The sequence below is a fragment of the Lates calcarifer genome, linkage group LG13 (assembly GCF_001640805.2).
Source record: "Lates calcarifer isolate ASB-BC8 linkage group LG13, TLL_Latcal_v3, whole genome shotgun sequence".
NCBI classification, from domain to species: Eukaryota; Metazoa; Chordata; class Actinopteri; family Centropomidae; genus Lates; species Lates calcarifer.
The window spans coordinates 21,563,112-21,578,420 of NC_066845.1; the positions used below are offsets into that span (position 1 = coordinate 21,563,112).

Consider the following 15,309-nt stretch of genomic DNA (forward strand, 5'->3'; position numbering starts at 1 on the left):
GAATGTTGCCTATCCATTACTTTTGGTGATACACATTATACGACATGTTTCCCAATAACTGCATCTGCAAGACTCCTGATGTCCTTCACTCAGGGGCTTTTCATTTCCTGACATCAACTTAGTTAAATGGTAGAACTGTTTGCAGAATGTTCATTTGTAGTACAACATGGTTTGTTGATCTCTATAAAATCATACAGACGTTGAAAGTCAGACCAAAATATCTGCATTTTTTTTTATCCTGCACCATCTGCCGATGATGGCTCTGCTGGCAGGTAGTCTTGCCTTAGTCCTCTCCTCTGTGTATAGCTACCCCCACCGCTGCGTTGAATGGTAAGCTAAACTATTTTTTAATCATCATTTATATCGTTATCACAATAAATACCAGAAAATATTGGGATAAAATTTTAAGTCCATATTGCCCATCCCTACTCTCCAGTGGTATGATTATTAGATTTTGTCATACATGGACAATAAACACTTGAAATATAGGTATTTATATATATAGGTTTTTTTTATTATCATTATTTTTAATGCCTCAAAAATCTGAAATTTTTATTTCTTTTGGACATGAACCTCATTGCTAACAAACTATTAAAACTATTAACTAACAGAGTATTATTATAAAAATGTACTGATGTGGTTCAGTGTGAAAATAAAATGGGCTCCAAACTTTATTCAGCAAGCCATAACCTGGCAAATATGCAGCTGTGGGCCAAATATTTTAGAAGGTAAAGACATCTACTAGTGTAGAACAACCCCTGAAATGTCAAGCATGTAGCATAAATAGTTGAAAAATGATGACTGTACATTAGTTGTTGGGTACAATAACATTATTTACACAAAGTATGAAGCAAATCTAAGATGATCATCTGGGAAAATGTTCTAAAATCTGTTGATTTAACATGCAATTACCCAAAATTTTTCTCAATTAAAACCCTCAATAGCTAAACAGCTTGACATAGCTAGATATTCTGTTCCAGTAACATCCTACTAGACATTCATACAGTTAAAATATGTGGTCATATTAGCGGCAGTCTCAGCGAATAATTTACCTTTGCCCTGTTTGCTCAGTAGAAACAGTGATGCATTGTGTTTGGAAATGCAGAAGTCATGATTCAGGTGGTACGCCATTGATAAAACATTACAATACCAGACTACAAGCTGTGGCACTGACTTCTCACAGTTTGTAACGACTCTGCTCAGGAGTTATAACTCTCTCTGGAACTGTGACATCATATCGTTTTTCCAGGCTGAGTATAGGGAGGTTTCAGGTGGTGGTGAGGTGGTGGGTAAGTGTGACCACACTAAGAGAGAGTAACACTGGGAGCTGTCCAGTACAACCAGCCTTCCACTATCACTAACTTAAAGCTTCCTTGTATATTCACAGTCCTCTTGTCTTCCTGTAGGCCCCTGGGAGCTGCCCAGTACAACGTGCTAAAGGAGCAGGAAAGTTGCTAATACACTTTACTTGTCCAGATTTCTCTCACCAATCAGGGAACTGAAAAACGCAGCCTTTTAAGCCCTGAGCCTGCTTCTATATCCCCTACTGTGCATAAATAATACTCTTTGTAAAGTTCATAAAGCATGACTTATGCTTTTAAAAAGATATGAGTGTGTAGCAGATGGTGGATTTCATGTTAAAACCCATGCACTTTAAGAAACTAGAGGATATAATGACAGGCATGAGGTTGACCCTACAGAGTACAGAGTGGCAATCTATTATTCATCTGATCTCAGGTTAGGTGTGGCGAGTGAGGACTGCAGGCTTGACTTTATGTCTCCTCTCTGTGCTCAGCAGTCAGACAAAGACAACAGGCAGATATGAGATCTCACATGTTGTATGCACAGCGATTGCACGCATAACCTCAGCTAGCATTGAGATAAAGAGGAAAGACAGGTGAATTTTAATGTATTCCTGCCCTGGCATCCCACTCAGATAATGCTGCTCTTCCACTGTTGCTTGGACTTTTATGTAACTAAGAAAGGCCTATGGTTATGCAAGCCTGTGGAGTATACTGTCAGACCCTTTGCTACAGTGACGTCCACTGAAGAACTGTCAGTCCTGATCACGCCTCAGAATGTCTGAAATCTAGCCAGTGAATGCGTATCGCCTCTCACACACACACAGACACTCACACACACAGGCTTTCTCTAGGTGTGGGATAGGGGCCCTGTGGAATGATCTGTAAAGCCTCACAACAGGTTTGATGTAGATTGGGCCGGACCAGTGTGAAGTGGGGAGAGAATGGCTGAAACTGAGGCAGAGTTCACCTCTCTCCCATCTATCTGACTGCTGTAAAGTGGTGTGACAGCATGGCTGGTATTCAGACACACGCATTGGCAGGTTGTTCAGATCAAGTCATGTCTCAAAACTCTTCTCTTGCTCAATTCACCAATCATCTATCTGTGCTGCTACATGAAAAACAAGAGTGGTGGGAGGTGCCCCTGCAGGGAGACGATTACTCTTCCACGTTATCAGCTTTCAGCACTGAGAGATATTTCAAAGACAGGATAACCTGAACTACGTGAAAGCACACCTTATACTGTATCTGTCTGCGGGCCCCTGCTCTGCCAGATAATATTGTGCTTACTGGTAACAGGGCGAGGTGTTAACCAGGTGACGCCTTTGTTCCTTTTGATTGGTCTTTACATTAGAACAATGAAGCATGCTGAGGTTCTTGGAGATGCTTTCAATACAGCAGGGTAAAGCTTTCATATATGATCTCACACAGGGGCCCAGATTTCCTTTTGACTTTGTGGTTCAACAGCGATAAATAACACTGACTGAGTTACTAAGGAAAATGCCAAACAATTCATCTACAAGACTGACACAGAACACATCAACTAACAGACTGACTATCAATTAATCTGTCTGCTATTTTCTCAATTAATTGTGTGGCCTAATGTTAGGAAATGTTGACAAATGGCCATCATAGCTTTTTAAAGCACTAGGTGAGGTCTTCACATTATCCAACTGACAAAACCAAAACCCAAACATACTGAGTATGACTTTCACTCAAGACAAAGAGAAGCTGCATCTGAAAAGCTGGAAACTATGCATGTTAGGTGTTTTTTGCAAAATGACTTGATGATTAATCAGTTTTTAGTTGTTTCCAGTTTAATTGGTAAATAAAATACAGAATTAACAGCTGAAACTGAACATCTGGGTTAGGGTTAGATGTTTAATGAGCCATTTGATGCACATTTTATGTTACTGATTCTACAGATCAGATCTGGCAGATCAGAACCTCTCAGTCCTGCTTCTTTCCTCCAAAGCCATTTCCATTAAATCACAAGACATGCCAATATCAACCATTTATGATTGTAACTCACTATAAACAGCCATTTTGATCATCTTTTCTAATCCTCCACTGAGATTAGTGCTGACAGTAGGGTAGGACACAGTGTGGAGAACAAAGGGTCAATGTAAGAAAGATGACTGGACTGGGCCCCTGATGTGAGGGGCCAAAATCTCTCAGAAAAACAGGCTAGATTTTAGGTTCTGGCTTTGTCACACGAGGCAGCGACTGGTACACAATGTGGTCTGCGAGGAAAAAATAAGGAGGTTTTGATGGACAATGGGGGAAAGAGTTTGCAAAGAACACGTGAAGCCAGTTTTACTTTGAATTCTTCATATTCTTTAACAGTTTGGTGAATTCCAAAGGAAGCACTCTATCCTAATAAAAGAAGGAAACGTCCTCTTCTCTGCTCCTCTGACACACCTCTTAGACTTTCATATCCATTAATAAACCATATTAGACAGGACGCCTGCCTGTGCTGCTGTGTTAGCTGGAGAGCAACACATCCACATGGATGTGAGGTGTAAGAGGAGGGGCTCCACTGTCATTGCTCATTCATGGCTTAGCCTCCATGGCCATTTTGGTTGGATGGCCTTGTTCTGTAAATGCCATGTAAACAACAATAGAAAGGATGGAGCAGCTATCTGAGCAGCTCTTTGCAATTTCTTGCAAATATCAAACATGTCTGGACTAACACAAAGCATCATGGGTCTGCGTGGATGCTGTGGCAACTGACGGATTGGATGAATTCACTGAACAACAACAGGATCAACCGCACACCCTCTCACAGCCCCCCTTCTCCAGCCCTCTGTAAAATGTGGCACACTCGTCCTATGATTAAAGAGCGTCTGGAATATAAAACAGGCCACACAGCAACATCCACGCTGGACACATTTTACACCAAACATAGATGTTTTTCCGACGCTGAGATTTGGTGCGCTACCGGTTATCTGAAGGGGTTCATCATCCAACCTGAGGGGTCTGCCCATTGTTGCGATCTGGTTTATTCGGTCGCTCTCTGCGTCAAAACCACAGTGCGACCCTCCAGCAGCCTACATTATATTACACATGGATGTCTTTCCATTAACTCGTTCTCTCTACATGAATGTGCTAAAAAGCATGCAGCCCAGAGTTCCCCTTTCATTCTTGTGTTTTCGACCGCAGAGAATAATTTAGCTGAGCTGGAGAACAGGAATGACTGCTATCTGTTTGATTCGAAGCTACTCACCTTGACTATTCTCCACTGAGGTAACAGATGTACCAGTATTATCTGCGGCCCAGGCATCGTTGGCGGTGCGCTGGGAAACCATGGACACCATGGTCTGCAGCATTTTCTCCGGAGCAAAAAGTGATGTTTGTGCATCGGTGGATCTTTTGCGTGCACCGGCTACTCTAAAAATCGGTGCTGTTATTTGTTCTGTGGTGGCTGAAATTAATCCAGTATCTGTGGCCGTAATAGTCGTGGTGGTGGTGGTCGGGTCCGTGGTTGGAGGCTGGAAGGTGGTCGCAGTTTTAGAGACAGGGCTTGCAGTGGCGGTCGGGCCGGCAGAAACAATGGCAGGCGACGGTGTGAGACCGGTTAGAGGCCCGAAAGCCAACCTGCTCTCGGGTAAAGTACGAGGCATGTCGGTGCGGAAGATCCCCCAGGTGTCGGAGGCTGAGCCGGGCTTCCTGGAGATTGGCGACGCATCGTAGAGGCTGATGCGAGGTGCAGCTTCAGAAAATCCAACATATACATACAAAATAAATACCAGGACCGGAGATATGTACATCATTAAGGCCGTTAACCTCATATTCAGTTTCAGCTCTCCATGTAAGCCCCAGTAATGGTCTCTCTCAGACCTGTCCCTGAATGGATGCGTACTCCACCATTGATGTCCCCCGGTGGCGTACGCTGCTGTTTGTTGCCCTATGAACCACAGTCAACATTTCACCTGCTCTGCAACCTACCATTATCCACCCGAGATTGACGTAATCTTCAGCCAATAGGAGCCCTGGAAGAACGTACTTGGGCGCTCGTTCATTGGCTGGTTGGACAGTCGCTGTGGCCCCGTAGAGACACATTATACTGTAAATTATCGAACGTTTTCACTCCTCAGAAATGATCAAAACACAACCTGTTCCGTTCAGGAACTGAACACCCCATTAAACCATTTAGTAAAGGTAAGAATCAGATGGTGTAATGTTAACACAACAACGTCACAGATTTGGTTTTCTACGATTACATTTCTGTATCTGTATCAAAGTATCCTGAAATCAAAAATCTCGATTGACGGATCGGATGAAGTCCGTTTTTTTTACTTTTACTTATTTTATCTCTTCGGCCATACGACAGAACATATCTCCTCTACAATTATTATTATTATTATTATTATTATTATTATTATTATCACTGAAAAAGATATAAACAGTAGGAGAACGTAAGGGTTCATTAAGGAATATACTTGTCACCTTCAGTATTTGGCTCACGGAAACCAAACAATACATGTTCCCATTTAAGGGAAAAACTATCACAAACTTCGAAATAAAAACAGTTGGTTCCCTCTAAAGATTTCTGGAAAAGGTGCAGTAAAATAAATGTGACGGTTGAGTTTTGCAGAGGGGAAACAAACAGACAAACAAACTAAACAACAACAACAACAGAAAAAATGTTCTAAAGACTTGATACAATTTATTTTGAAAGTCTGATTTAAAGTTGTAAAATGTAAGACATCTAAGCCTGTTTTTGAATAAAACTTAATCACCACTCATTTCCTCAGGTAGTGGCTTCGATTCTTCCAGATGAAGTTAAATAACCGTTGGTCAATGGATTTGATTGTCTGATTATCTAAATGAAAAGACAGGGCAGTATACTGTATGTCGCCTCTGCCTTTAGGGTTAGGGATACTTAATTCTATTTTTAAAGTCATCACCTGATAATTGACTGGCAAGGTGGGAGGGGCCGTCAGTACTTTTTCACTAAACGAAAGTGTAATGACCCTACAGGCCACCAGTTTTAATTAATTATATTCTGTCTCTGAGAAATTGTGTTTTGTCTGAAAGTTTAGGTGCGTTTGAGATCGACTTCGGCTGACTTTGATGGTCAACATGAACTTCCGGTGATTGCTGTAGTAGAGTATAAAAAGACTGCAGTTTGACATGTTCTACTTCCTGTTATGTGTTCTTCAGACTGTTGTAAACCTATACACATTGTTTACTCAGCCAAACATGTTATGCAAAATAAATAAATAAATAAATAAATAAATCTAAGTAATGTATGAATATTTAGGGATTATTGTGTTCAGGTGTTTGGGGGAACGTTACACATGAAAAACCTGCCAGATCGACACCTTCAGGGAGATCACAGTTTTTTATATCTGTCTGTTTTATTGAAAACCACCAGCTTGAGAATAAGAATGGAACCAGGGTCACACAAATAGCTCCTCACTCTTCACTTCATTCATAAAAACTTTATTGACTTCCAAATCAAGTACACAAAGGTATGTCTACATTTACAGAAAAGATAAGTAATACTACATATATACTATTGAGGAAAGTGGCCTGACTTTTCAACCTTACTGTGAGTGTGTGTATGTTAATGTCTCAGTGTACTCTGAATTAAAGAATAGAGCAAACAAATGATAAAGAGAAAAAGGGATCATGGAGTCTTAAATCCTTACTTTAATGTTCCCACAGATGTATTGTGCTTATTGCTTTGCTTTCACCTTCTGTCTAGTTCATCCCAAACCAGATCCATGAGGTTTAAATCTGGAGACTTTAATAGCTAAGGGTCTGAATATTTATGTTAATGTTATTTTTAACTTTTTCTCTTTCCAATAAATTTGCAAAATTTCTGTATTTATGCTTACTTATGCTGTACTTGTACTTATGGGTTATTGATTGTAAATTGATGAGGGGAAAAAATGATTTTAAAAAATCTTATTATAAGGCTGCAACATTATAAAATGAAAAAATGGGGGTCTGAATACTTTCTAAATGCACAGCATATCCCTTTCAACTCCAGCTGAAGAGAAAGAGATTTTTTTTTATATCTTTGTCCATCTTCAGAAAGGTTATCTACAACTATATGTTGGGTGATTTATTTAATTATCTACCCTAACTCTTTAATGCTGTTTTTTTTTTTTTTTTTTTTTTTTTGCTTCCACTCATGGCAGCCTAATTTCATATTTCATCAATTCCAAAAGTTTTCATATGAGCTACATGTTTATGGTAAAGTCCAATATTTCTTATTTTATTTCATTCTTGAATTTGTTATCTGTCAGTAAACCAGTATTTAGTTCCCAGTTTGATTTTGTCTGTCAGTGTAAGAGACACTAAAGTTTAATGATAAATAAACAAATGACCCTGTGGTTGTTAAGAATAGACTGTTCAGTTCTAACATTAATAACATATTTATCTAGTGTGTTTGAAACCAGCCAAAAATGGCTTAATGATTATTATGAGGGTTCCACCTGAACATTTGTTCAAAACAAAATACTGATAATTTAGAATGTAGTTGTAAATGTAATTTTGTTTTCTTCTTCCAGCTGCTATTATAACATTCAATAACTGTTGACTCCACATGTGAGACACGAACTACGGTGGAAATCAAAATACAACTCTCTCAACATACAGAAATTCAAAAGTTTCTAATGATGACATGATGTAGAGACGTGTGTTGTATCTTCATCCTGTCTGATATCCATTTTGAAGTAGGGGGTTTGTTGTCAGTGGCTTGCCGTGAGTCGAAGTTGTATTTGTTAGGCGGTAGGTGGCAGTAGGGGGAAAAGAAGACGCGTGCACGTCATCCATGATGGAACTCTGCTAAATTGTTGCAGGAAGTTGCGCATGACGACTAGCTAGGTACAATGGCGCCTCTAGACTTGGATAAATATGCAGAGATCGCAAAACAGTGTAAATACCTTCCAGAAAATGACCTCAAGGTAAATGTGACTTTCTATAAATCTCTTTGATTAAGGTGTGTTATTAGCTTTTGATGGTATTGTTCGCTCACTGCGGGTTTATGTTGTAACAGCGTAATTAGCTAACGTTAGCTTCAGGTAACGTTTGCCTCAGCAAGCTAGCCTACGAATTTAATCTCTTGGCCAGGAAGTCAAACCCGTTAAATAAGTACTTAGCATAGCCTAATACATACGTCCTACTATCCAATCGCAGGATGAGTTGCTTTGGTATGCCAATATCTGCCAGCGTTATAATGACCGTATTTATACTGTGACCTGATGCTGCATACTATCTTGATGTTCAGTTGACATCAGATTGTTTTTTTTTTTTTCCAATGGTGACCGAAAATGTATCCGATCCATTTAACGCTAACTGAAAAGCACACCTGATGGACCACAGCGCCATGAGCCGTTGTCTCTTCATTAATACAAATGTGATTACTTCTGTTGCTAAGCATAGTAACGTTAACTTATTTGTCCTGATTTTAAATAATCATTGACACTGTGGTTTCTCCGCGTAAAAGAGTATTATAACAATAAATAAACATTAAATAAAATGTGGAACCATGTTTTATGCCAGCAGCTTTTAACTAATTAATTACACAGGTAAGTACAAGTGCACTCACAGCTCGAAAATGTCAGGCAGTGAAAGTCTGCATGAACCATAGAATTTAGAACCTGACTCAATGATGGCCTTAATAAAGCTCATCTTAATCTGTGTAAATTCTTTTGCCCCCCTAAAATTGCATGACCGTGTATGGAAACACCAGAGATTCCTATCCTGCACTCCTAATGTGAATGTGTACATCCTCACATTGACTAGTTGATCTAGGATGATTGCACTCTTAATATATACCCATATGTAGGGCTGCACAGTGTCTGAGTTACTGTCACTCATTCCCTAACCTTTTCCTCATATGAAAACCGTATTTGCTGTGTGTATCCATGCTTCAAGCATGCAGTAAAGTTTGTCATTAAACAAACAGAATCTGATCAGTCTTGGTGACAGTGGAGAGATTTAGTGTTCCATTATTAACTAAATGATGTTTCAGAGGCTTTTAACAGACAAGACAGTCTGTTGTGTGTCACTCTGTTGTGAAAATTGCCACATTGAAAAACACTGAGTACCACTGCTAAATGATAGCTTAGCCCCTATCACTAATGTCGGTGTTATATTCTCATCTGTACAGAGGTTGTGTGACTATGTGTGTGATCTCCTGCTGGAAGAGTCCAATGTTCAGCCTGTCTCTACTCCTGTAACAGTATGTGGGGACATACATGGACAGGTAAACACCATGTCTCATAGCAGGAAGCACAAAGGCACTACAAGAAGCACCTTGTTTTCCTTAATATTGCCAAGCCACAGTTTTAATGTGACTGTTTACACAGCATGTAAGATATAAATGTTCTCTTTTTTTTCCTCCTAGTTTTATGATCTCTGTGAACTCTTCCGAACTGGCGGCCAGGTTCCAGATACAAACTATATATTTATGGTATGTATATTTAAATGTGTTTGATCTCATGAAGAACAAAAACATTCTCAGTGGAATCTTTTTAAGTGTTGTTTGGTACAGTGTTGGTAATATGCCTCTGTCATCTGTAGGGTGACTTTGTTGACCGGGGATACTACAGTCTGGAGACATTTACCTACCTGCTGGTGCTGAAAGCCAAATGGCCCGACCGCATCACGCTTCTACGTGGAAACCATGAAAGCAGACAGATCACCCAAGTTTATGGCTTTTATGGTGACGTGACTCATGGAAGATGATGATCAGTTTTTGGCTAGCTTCAGACTTCATTATCACTAATTCACACATTTTCACTTGTATTTAAGTGAAGGCTTTCTTGTCTTACAGATGAGTGCCAGACCAAATATGGGAATGCAAATGCTTGGCGTTATTGCACCAAAGTATTTGATATGTTAACAGTTGCAGCTGTAAGTATTGAAGTATTACTGTTCTTTATGGTAATTTGTTCTTACTTCACACGATATAAGAAGAATGATAACATGACTTGATAAATGATGTCATGCTTTAAAAACCTGGTGTTAGGTTCATGTTTAGTTATTGCCTACCAGACAGCAGCTGCACTACACAGGAGCAGGTTACTGTTACTGTGATGTTATAACACAGATTAAACACAGTTTGTTTCCCTGGTATTAAAATTTGGATTGCATAATGTGACACTGTTATCTGAGCTGCTGCTTGGCCATCATTTCCACATTACCCTTTTTTTCAGATAAGTGTACTTTGTTAAGATTAAATATTGCATGAAAGTACTCATTTCATGGCTCTGCCTGTGTAGACAAATCTGTCATACATTGCTAATGAAGACAGTATAAATGACCAGTATGTAATGTTGGTTATAGTGTATTTGACTGCGTTTATCTTAGCTAACACAGTGTCACTCACCTAATTAACTTAACCTAATTAACAGGTTACATTTTCTCAGCTTTCATCAAAGTTATACTGTGTTTGTGACGGCCCAGTTCCTGTATTTTGTGTTGTTTTCTGTCAGCTGATGGATGAACAGATCCTGTGTGTCCACGGAGGCCTCTCCCCAGACATTAAAACCCTAGACCAAATTCGAACCATTGAGCGGAACCAGGAGATCCCACACAAAGGGGCATTTTGTGATCTGGTGTGGTCAGACCCTGAAGATGTGGACACTTGGGCCATAAGTCCCAGAGGAGCTGGCTGGCTCTTTGGTGCAAAGGTCACTAATGAGGTAGGTCACTTTTATTGAGCTCAACACAATGCTGTTTTTTAATGACTTGCAGTCATCCTCATTCATCACCAAGGATTACAACAAGCTCAAGATGGCAGTATGCATGGACACAGCAGCTTTTTGTTTTGTCAGCCTGTTTGTTGATCAGCATAATTGTAACACTAGCCACCCTGACATATAACCAGGAAGACCTTTTAAAGATTGTAATTTTAAAGTTAAATTTCATCAGAGATTATCAATAAGAACACAGTCAGAAGGAGACTGCATGCTCAGTAGGGTCTCCATGTATTAATATACCAGGCTAGAGATGTAGCAGGCGGTGTAGAGAAAAGAAGCAGAAGCAGAAGTAGAAGCAGGGCTGTCAGGCTGGAGTACAAGCCCGCACTGCCCGGCATCTACATCACTAATGCCAGATCACTCAGCAACAAAGTGGAAGAACTGGGGCTTGTCATTGACGTGCAGAAATCTGTGCAGAAGTTTTGTTATGGCAGTAACTGAGACTTGGCTTCTTATGGGGATTCCTGACGAAGAGACTGTGCGCACGGTGCCGACAAGACCTGACAAGAGGGCCTGTGCATCTACGCTAACACTATGTGATGCACAAATGTAACCACAATATGCAGGCATTCCTCTCCAGATTTATAGTACATAACTGAGGGTGCTGACCCTTTTACCTGCTGCGAAAGCTCGTGGTTGCTATCGCTGTGGCAGTAAACTTCCCAGAGCTTCTCTTTCACCCATCCTGGACCAAGATCTAGGGATGAAGGCTGTGAGCTCTCAGAATGGTGCTCCATTTCTACATTTCCAGCATTGATTTTCATCCATAATATTCTGTGTGGGGCAGCTTCCACTCATCTCTTGTTTTCTTGCACTGTTTTCTTTCTCTTTATGATCTAACATCCTTGCATCTGACATCAGATCAGTAATAGGATTTCTTATCCACTGTTTGCTCTACACAGCCTGTGTCCTAGTGTCTTAGTCATTCAGAATGAGCCTGTTCATCTGGACATGTGGGGATGACAGAGAACAGAGACAGAGAACCAGTAAGGATGGAATGGATGCAGGGGTTTTCCTACAGCTCCAGCAGTGTGGGGGCAGCTTGGGGAAGAACAGAGCTCCACATAGTGGTGAAGAGTAACTTCCCCAAAAAGAACAGAAGCAGAATATTCTCTGAAATTGGTGCTTTAGACCCATTTAGGAGTAAAATAAAAATGCATTCCGATAAATACAGTCGCTGCTTACAGTCCACAAAGTTGCACTGACACTGGTTTAAACATATGATTAACACTGTAAGAGTTGTTGGTTTAGACTGCTGCGGTCTCTGGATTATATGACTGTAGACTACATTTATCTGTGCAGACTGTCCACTGACACATAGTTAAGAGGCATTGTTACCAAGACTCAAACTGACTCACCATCATCCATAAATCCATCATGACATAAAAGTTGCCACCAAAAGAAAAGCTCATACACTCACGCAAATATTTCGTTGAACCACCTTTAGCTTTGATTACGGCACGCATTTGCTGTGGCGTTGTTTCGATAAGCTTCTCCAATGTCACAAGATTTATTTCCGTCCAGTGTTGCATTAATTTTTCACCAAGATCTTGCATTGATGATGGGAGAGTCGGACCACTGCGCAAAGTCTTCTCCAGCACATCTCAAAAATTCTCAATGGGGTTAAGGTCTGGACTCTGGTGGCCAATCCATGTGTTCAAATGATGTCTCATGCCCCCTGAACCACTCTTTTGCAATTTGAGCCCGATGAATCCTGGCATTGTCATCTTGGAATATGCCTGTGCCATTAGGGAAGAAAAAATCCATTGATGGAATAACCTGGTTATTCAGTATATTCAGGTAGTCAGCTGACCTCATTCTTTGGGCACATAATGTTGTTTTTTCTGACCACATTTCTTCCTCGAAGACAATGGTTCCCCACTGTCCTTCCAGTTTTTAATAATGTGTTGGACAGTTCTTAACCCAATTTTAGTAGTTTCTGCAGTCTCCTTAGACGTTGTCTCTGCTTGATGCATGCCAATGATTTGACCCTTCTCAAACAGACTAACATCTTTTCCACGACCACAGGATGTGGTTTTTGACATGGTTGTTTAAGAAATGAGAAGCTACTCATTGGATTAGTTGGGGTTAAATAACTTGTTGCCAGCTGAAAGATAATCATGCAGTAATGCATGCAGTAATCATCCAGTAGGAGGCTCTTACCTATTTGCTTAGTTAAATTAGGTGGTGACTTTTTTTTTGGCCAGGCAGTGTATAACGGGGCCTTAAATCACAACCCTGGGCTGTAGCAGTGAGGCTGTGTATTTGATACTGTTAACACAAAATGAATTCTATTCTGGCTTGAAAGTTTCATCATTATCACTTGCAAGCAATATCCTCCACACACAAATGACAGATTGGAGTTTTATCTGTATTTGGTGTGTCTCAAATCTGTTCAGTCCCTGAACAGCAAGTTGAATAACCACCAGTGATAGGTTACTCATTAAATGATCAGTCACACGCAAATGACAACTGAGTGACTTTGTCATTCCAAGGCAGCACATCAGAGTGAGAAAGATGAGCATAGTAATACACTGTAGGTAGGTGTTAGACAGGCCATGGAGCCAAAAGGCATGACAAATAAATATCACTACAGCTATAAACTTTGTTCATAAAAGGTGGGCTAATTCCAAGCATTGACAGTAGTCAGTATTGTTAGTGCTTGTGAACTGGTACACCTATAGTATATTATTATTAATATTATTATTATTAGGAAGTGGGTGATTGAGAACTAACTGTGCCAATGTTAAAATGCATTATCACAAGAGATGAATGTGTATTTACAGCAGAAACTGACCCTATTTTATCTGTTTGTTTCTCTTATACTCTTTAATTTACAGTGACATGTATATTTCTGTGCTTCACCTTATCTCTCTGCACAATCTCAAGGTGAAAAGAAGGCAAAAACACATGCATTGGACAAATAATAACTATAACCTTAATATTCAAATATAAATATTGGTATTCCTACACTAGCTTATGGCAGTTGTGTGTATATGTGTGCTTTATCACCATTGACACTGCTTCAACATCTGCCTTCTCCAGAAGATGTTTATAATGGGTAAGACAAGACATTCAACCCCAGTAGAGTCAAAGGCACACGCTGACCCAGAAGGTGCTTTGTTCTACATGACCTGCAGTCTCTCCACACTTGCCTCTAGTACAGATAAATATGATGAACATTTCCTAGTAATAAATATTTATCTCTGGATCTCTGGATATCAAAGCTTTTTTGGGGTCACGAAAGAAAATAGAAAATAAGAGGTGATATATCTTCACGTTGGTTGTTCTTTTTTTAAACACATTTTTATTTCTTCTCTTTTTTTGTTTCTCTCTGTCTTCCAAAAATTGCAGTTTGTTCACATCAACAACCTGAAGCTGATCTGCAGGGCGCATCAACTTGTCCATGAAGGTTACAAGTTCATGTTTGATGAGAAGCTGGTCACAGTGTGGTCTGCTCCTAACTACTGCTATCGCTGCGGCAACATAGCCTCCATTATGGTCTTCAAAGATGCTAACACAAGAGAGCCAAAGCTCTTCAGAGCAGTGCCTGACTCTGAAAGAGTCATTCCACCCCGAACAACAACACCTTACTTCCTGTAGCACATTAAAACTAAAATGACACAGCCATTTGTTCAGTGCAGAGATACTGACTGGGACACTGGCATCAGCACTTGTGAACCCATATGGATTCTTTATAGAGCATTTAGAGTATTTACAGTGCATTTTTGGTGCCAACTGTTAATTGTTATTCCCACTCTGTGCATAGAATGCCATTATTCTGCAGCTTAAATCACTGAGACATTATAGCGAAGTATTTAGATCAGCAACATTGCTGTGCTGTTGAAATGTTTGAGAGGAAGGATTAACATTATACCCAAGTCAACTGATGTGGAAAATGTTCATATTTATAAATCTCACTTTTACTTTGCAATAAAAAACCCCTCTGCAGATAAAATTGCAGGTGCAGTGTTATATACAATATTTCATTTGATTTTGTGATGTAAAGCTGGGTGTAAGATAATGAAGCACTGCACCAAAGCAAAATTTACATCTGTTCTGACAAGTTTCACTGGAGTTATGCAGTTTGTGTTATTATGTGATCTTATAAATAAAGAGTTGATGTGTATAAATATAACTACCTGTTAAAGTTTCAGGATTGTTAAGCCTGTGGTACCTTAAACAATTCTCTGTAATTTCCAGATTTCGAATCAGCTCTTGTAGTCATTATTTTTTGTGTGTCACCATACTGTTTTTAAATAAAGAAATACAAAAAACATATCAGT

At 39.8% G+C, this 15,309-nt stretch overlaps 2 protein-coding genes across 2 annotated transcripts in view; one reads left to right on the forward strand and one right to left on the reverse strand.

The window, feature by feature from the left end:
* si:ch211-158d24.2 (multiple epidermal growth factor-like domains protein 9) overlaps positions 1-5,457 on the reverse strand; it is a 30,141-nt gene extending 24,684 nt beyond the window's left edge. The window contains exon 1 of the mRNA XM_018669412.2: positions 4,528-5,457. Coding sequence (XP_018524928.1) covers positions 4,528-5,092 — 565 coding nt within the window. The 5' untranslated portion in view covers positions 5,093-5,457. The remainder of the gene's footprint in view (positions 1-4,527) is intronic.
* Positions 5,458-8,067: 2,610 nt separating this feature from the next.
* On the forward strand, positions 8,068-15,302 carry LOC108878384 (serine/threonine-protein phosphatase 6 catalytic subunit). Its single transcript, XM_018669027.2, has 7 exons — positions 8,068-8,221; positions 9,430-9,525; positions 9,667-9,732; positions 9,843-9,984; positions 10,096-10,175; positions 10,757-10,966; positions 14,378-15,302. Exons 1-7 carry the CDS (start codon positions 8,147-8,149, stop codon positions 14,624-14,626), a joined length of 918 nt encoding a protein of 305 aa, XP_018524543.1. The 5' UTR covers positions 8,068-8,146; the 3' UTR covers positions 14,627-15,302.
* The last annotated feature ends 7 nt before the right edge of the window (positions 15,303-15,309 follow it).

Coding starts and splice junctions, on each gene's coding strand:
- LOC108878384 (XM_018669027.2), top strand. CDS start 8,147: ATGGCGCCTCTAGACTTGGATAAATATGCAGAGATCGCAAAACAGTGT. Junction 8,222..9,429: donor TTCCAGAAAATGACCTCAAG/GTAAATGTGACT, acceptor TCATCTGTACAG/AGGTTGTGTGACTATGTGTG. Junction 10,176..10,756: donor ATATGTTAACAGTTGCAGCT/GTAAGTATTGAA, acceptor GTTTTCTGTCAG/CTGATGGATGAACAGATCCT.